This window comes from Nanorana parkeri, unplaced genomic scaffold (assembly GCF_000935625.1).
Source record: "Nanorana parkeri isolate BGI_ZX_2015 unplaced genomic scaffold, ASM93562v1 scaffold4992, whole genome shotgun sequence".
NCBI lineage: Eukaryota > Metazoa > Chordata > Amphibia > Anura > Dicroglossidae > Nanorana > Nanorana parkeri.
The window spans coordinates 1-5,078 of record NW_017311252.1 but is presented as its reverse complement, the minus strand read 5'-3'; the positions used below and the strand labels follow the sequence as shown (position 1 = coordinate 5,078).

The 5,078-nt window shown below is 48.2% G+C and overlaps 1 protein-coding gene across 1 annotated transcript; it reads right to left on the bottom strand.

Moving 5' to 3' along the window:
- Positions 1-2,639: 2,639 nt before the first annotated feature.
- On the bottom strand, positions 2,640-5,021 carry LOC108804073 (phospholipid scramblase 2-like; the record flags this gene model as incomplete). Its single annotated transcript, XM_018575836.1, has 4 exons — positions 2,640-2,648; positions 3,165-3,326; positions 3,888-4,070; positions 4,837-5,021. Coding segments are annotated over 4 exons (539 nt in total), but the record flags the coding sequence as incomplete, so codon positions are not given.
- Between the last annotated feature and the right edge of the window lie 57 nt (positions 5,022-5,078).

Below are 5,078 nucleotides of genomic sequence, written 5' to 3'. Positions count from 1 at the left end.
ATGGGATGGAAGTAGGCGGCTCCTGCATATTATATAGAAGTAACACTAGCAGCATTTTTGTTTTCAGTCACAATCTTCATAACCTCATAATGAGTCCACTTGGGAGGTCTGTATCAGGAAGTGAGAGTTCTGGGTCTGGAAGTGATAGTTCTGAATCAGGAAGTGATAGTTATGTATCAGGAAGTGAGAGTTCTGGGTCTGGAAGTGATAGTTCTGGATCAGGAAGTGAGAGTTCTGGGTCTGGAAGTGAGAGTTCTGGGTCTGGAAGTGAGAGTTCTGGGTCTGGAAGTGAGAGTTCTGGGTCTGGAAGTGAGAGTTCTGGGTCTGGAAGTGAGAGTTGTGGATCAGGAAGTGAGAGTTGTGGATCAGGAAGTGAGAGTTGTGGATCAGGAAGTGAGAGTTGTGGATCAGGAAGTGAGAGTTATGGGTCTGGAAGTGATAGTTCTGGATCAGGAAGTGATAGTTCTGGATCAGGAAGTGATAGTTCTGGATCAGGAAGTGAGAGTTGTGGATCAGGAAGTGAGAGTTATGGACCTGGAAGTGATAGTTCTGGATCTGGAAGTGATAGTTCTGAATCAGGAAGTGATAGTTCTGAATCAGGAAGTGATAGTTCTGGATCTGGAAGTGATAGTTCTGAATCAGGAAGTGATAGTTCTGGATCTGGAAGTGATAGTTCTGGATCTGGAAGTGATAGTTCTGAATCAGGAAGTGATAGTTCTGAATCAGGAAGTGATAGTTCTGGATCTGGAAGTGATAGTTCTGAATCAGGAAGTGATAGTTCTGGATCTGGAAGTGGTAGGTATGCATCTGAAACTTAGATTCCTGGTCTCGGCTGTTGTTCTTTTATGTTCAGAGTCCAGAATCCGACACTCTACACCTACCAGAACCAGAAGAACCTTAACAAGACCCAGATCATAGGATACACTGTATACACCGTCCCCAATGCTGCCAGACACGACCTCACCGTATATATAATACAAATATATCAAAATATCTCTACTTCTGGGTTCAATCATTAAAAGTGCAAACAATCTTTCTCCGTCCTGAGCATGATACGTGTGAAATGTACATGTATGACTTCATGGGAGGTTCTCCGTCCTGTGCAGAACATGTATGACTTCATGGGAGGTTCTCCGTCCTGTGCAGAACATGTATGACTTCATGGGAGGTTCTCCGTCCTGTGCAGAACATGTATGACTTCATGGGAGGGGAGTCTCTGGATCGGCTCGGATATCCCCCAATCACTGGCTTTGGGACCGTTCCTGGCGCCGCCGCTCTTCAATCAAAAGGTCCTGAAAGAGACAGAGAAGTTCTGGTCACCGCCAATAATCCTTCCGTGACCTTCCGGCATCAACTTTTTTTTTTTTAGTTTTTGTTTTTAAAACCCTAACTAGGGTTGCGCCGGCACCGAGTATTTGCCCGATATCGGCACCGGCGGGGTACTCCCCCAAATGCTCCGATACCAGAACTTCCGGCCAGAGGAAGATTTTCTGTGACCGGCAGTGCCGTAGGGGAACACGGAGCCGGCTTACTGTGTGATCAGCAAGCTGTGTGGCGAGTAATGACCCGCCTCCCGGCTTCCTGATTGGCCGGGAAGCCAGCTCAGTGCTGATTGGCTGGAAACCTGGTTTCACGGCCAATCACAACAATCAAGCTGGCCAAATGACATGGAGCCAGCTTCCTGCCAGATTACCCACCGGCCGGGTGGTATGTCCTCACCCTCCGCCCAATGGGTAATCAGGTAGTTGCACAGAGCTGACACCAGAGGGCGCCCCTGTCTGGGGGAAGGTCGGTCACCGGTAGATCAGGTAGTTGTACAGAGCTGCCACCAGAGGGCGCCCCTGTCTGGGGGAAGGTCGGTCACCGGTAGATCAGGTAGTTGTACAGAGCTGCCACCAGAGGGCGCCCCTGTCTGGGGGAAGGTCGGTCACCGGTAGATCAGGTAGTTGTACAGAGCTGCCACCAGAGGGCGCCCCTGTCTGGGGGAAGGTCGGTCACCGGTAGATCAGGTAGTTGTACAGAGCTGCCACCAGAGGGCGCCCCTGTCTGGGGGAAGGTCGGTCACCGGTAGATCAGGTAGTTGTACAGAGCTGCCACCAGAGGGCGTGAGGGCGCCCCTGTCTGGGGGAAGGTCGGTCACCGGTAGATCAGGTAGTTGTACAGAGCTGCCACCAGAGGGCGCCCCTGTCTGGGGGAAGGTCGGTCACCGGTAGATCAGGTAGTTGTACAGAGCTGCCACCAGAGGGCGCCCCTGTCTGGGGGAAGGTCGGTCACCGGTAGATGGGGCCGCAGTGCAGACTGGGAGTGATCTGATCTCATAGGAAATAAGGAAAGCCGCCATTCCCGACCTCTGCTTCTGAAGATGGCCGTGGACTCATCCTCGTCCTTTGTTCATTTCAGTACGTTCAGATGGTGACTCAGAAGAAGAATATCAGCGCAGCGTTTTGACATTCCTGATCTCTATTATTGTTCCCTAGTCACTGACTCAGATCGAAGTATTAGAGAATGCGAATCAACATGACAGCCAGGAGCTCAGCATTGCCAGACAGAGGCCGGCCCCTATAAATCTCCAAAACAGGTTTCCTTTGCAGGTCCATACATGTCTGCCGTACATGGACATTTCCCCATGAGCTGTCCCTTTAAAGTCCCTAAAAGTAGAAAGAGGACACAGGACACAACACAGGAAGTGTGCAGAGGACATGTGACACATAACACAGGAAGTGTGCAGAGGACACGTGACACAGGAAGTGTGCAGAGGACACGTGACACAGGAAGTGTGCAGAGGACACGTGACACAGGAAGTGTGCAGAGGACACGTGACACAGGAAGTGTGCAGAGGACACATAACACAGGAAGTGTGCAGATGACATGGGACACATAACAGGAAGTGTACAGAGGACATGGGATAGATAACACAGGAAGTGTGCAGAGGACACGTGACACAGGAAGTGTGCAGAGGACACGTAACACAGGAAGTGTGCAGATGACATGGGACACATAACAGGAAGTGTACAGAGGACACGTAACACAGGAAGTGTGCAGATGACATGGGACACATAACAGGAAGTGTACAGAGGACACATAACACAGGAAGTGTGCAGAGGACACGAGACACAGGATCCATCCTCCACACACATTGCTGTTCCCTCCAGGCTTGGACTCACAATGAACAGGGTGCAGGCCATCACCATGGCTTTCATGGAGACATGGAGGTCCATCGGGAAATTCACAGCATAGTTTTCTTTTGTGCTGAACATCTCCTTGCAGAATCCCCGCCACACACGTGTGATGAGCCCGACTTGCGTTGCTTTGTCAGCAGACAGAATCTGGTGAGAAGAGAGAAGATCATCAACAATGACCACCGGGGTGTCCACATGGAGAACATTTATTAGGAGAGGAGATCCTCAACAATGACCACCGGAGTGTCCACATGGAGAACATTCATTAGAAGAGGAGATCATCAACAATGACCACCGGGGTGTCCACATGGAGAACATTCATTAGGAGAGAAGATCATCAACAATGACCACCGGGGTGTCCACATGGAGAACATTCATTAGGAGAGAAGATCATCAACAATGACCACCGGGGTGTCCACATGGAGAACATTCATTAGGAGAGGAGATCATCAACAATGACCACCGGAGTGTCCACATGGAGAACATTCATTAGGAGAGGAGATCATCAACAATGACCACCGGAGTGTCCACATGGAGAACATCAATCAGGAGAGGAGATCATTAAGAATGTGAATTCAGTTGGGAAGATGTTTTTCTGCCTCTCCGCCAACAACCAACCAATACAAAGCTCCCGGTGGCGGTGGGTAGGATTCGTGGCATATATTCGCTGGTCAGGGCAATTATTTCCTAAAGAAAGGAGCATCGCACCATCTGTGTTCTTAGACTGACCTTAAACTGGAGGTCAGACATGAAGCCTTCCCCCCATCCCGGACCTTTCACTTTGAGACACACGAGTCCCAATGGATCTAAGATGTCAAAGTTGAAGGAAAAACTCGTCCATTCTTTGTATATGAAGCCGAGGAGCTGCCCGGAGGACGTGGAGACCTGCAACTAGAACCATTCATTGTTATAAGAGGCTGGTCACCATATCCAGGACTCTAGCAGGACCATCCGCCAGGAATATCTACATCCATTACCCGTCATTATTATCTAGATTACACATCTACAATGTTACCAATCCCATCGGAACAAACCTTTTATGGAACCAGCATTAGTGGACCGAAACTTAAACCCAACTCAACCAAGAGGACCACGTTTTATATTTGATCAGTCCTTGCAGTCCACAAATCTGTGACTTTGTTCTCACCAGTCTTAGAGGTCCATGTTTTGTATATAACTAGTCCTAGAGGTCCATGTCTTGTATATAACTAGTCCTAGAGGTCCATGTCTTGTATATAACTAGTCTTAGAGGTCATGTCTTGTATATAACTAGTCTTAGAGGTCCATGTCTTGTATATAACTAGTCTTAGAGGTCATGTCTTGTATATAACTAGTCTTAGAGGTCCATGTTTTGTATATAACTAGTCCTAGAGGTCCATGTCTTGTATATAACTAGTCTTAGAGGTCCATGTCTTGTATATAACTAGTCCTTAGAGGTCCATGTCTTGTATATAACTAGTCTTAGAGGTCCATGTCGTGTATATAACTAGTCTTAGAGGTCCATGTCTTGTATATAACTAGTCTTAGAGGTCCATGTCTTGTAGGCTACCAGAGGGTTATATCATAAGATATGGACACATAAATGGAGCATGAAATAGATACTACTGAGAGGGTTGTCACTTATTTTGCAGGTCCCCAGACAGTCATTCTTTCATACCTTGGTGTCACAGCTACAGCAGTCTGAAGGCACAAGAAGGTCGAGGACATCATATCCTTGGGTGTTTTGCACCTTTAAATCCATCCGAGGACCACAGCACTCCCGCTGCTCCATGGCTTTGTACACAAGTTGACCATCAGTGCCAAACAAGTCATAGGTGCAGTAGCTCTGGAATATGCTTTGCCCTGAAATGACCGAAGAAGAATTTCATGAGACCGAACGTCTTCAGGATTCTGCAAAGA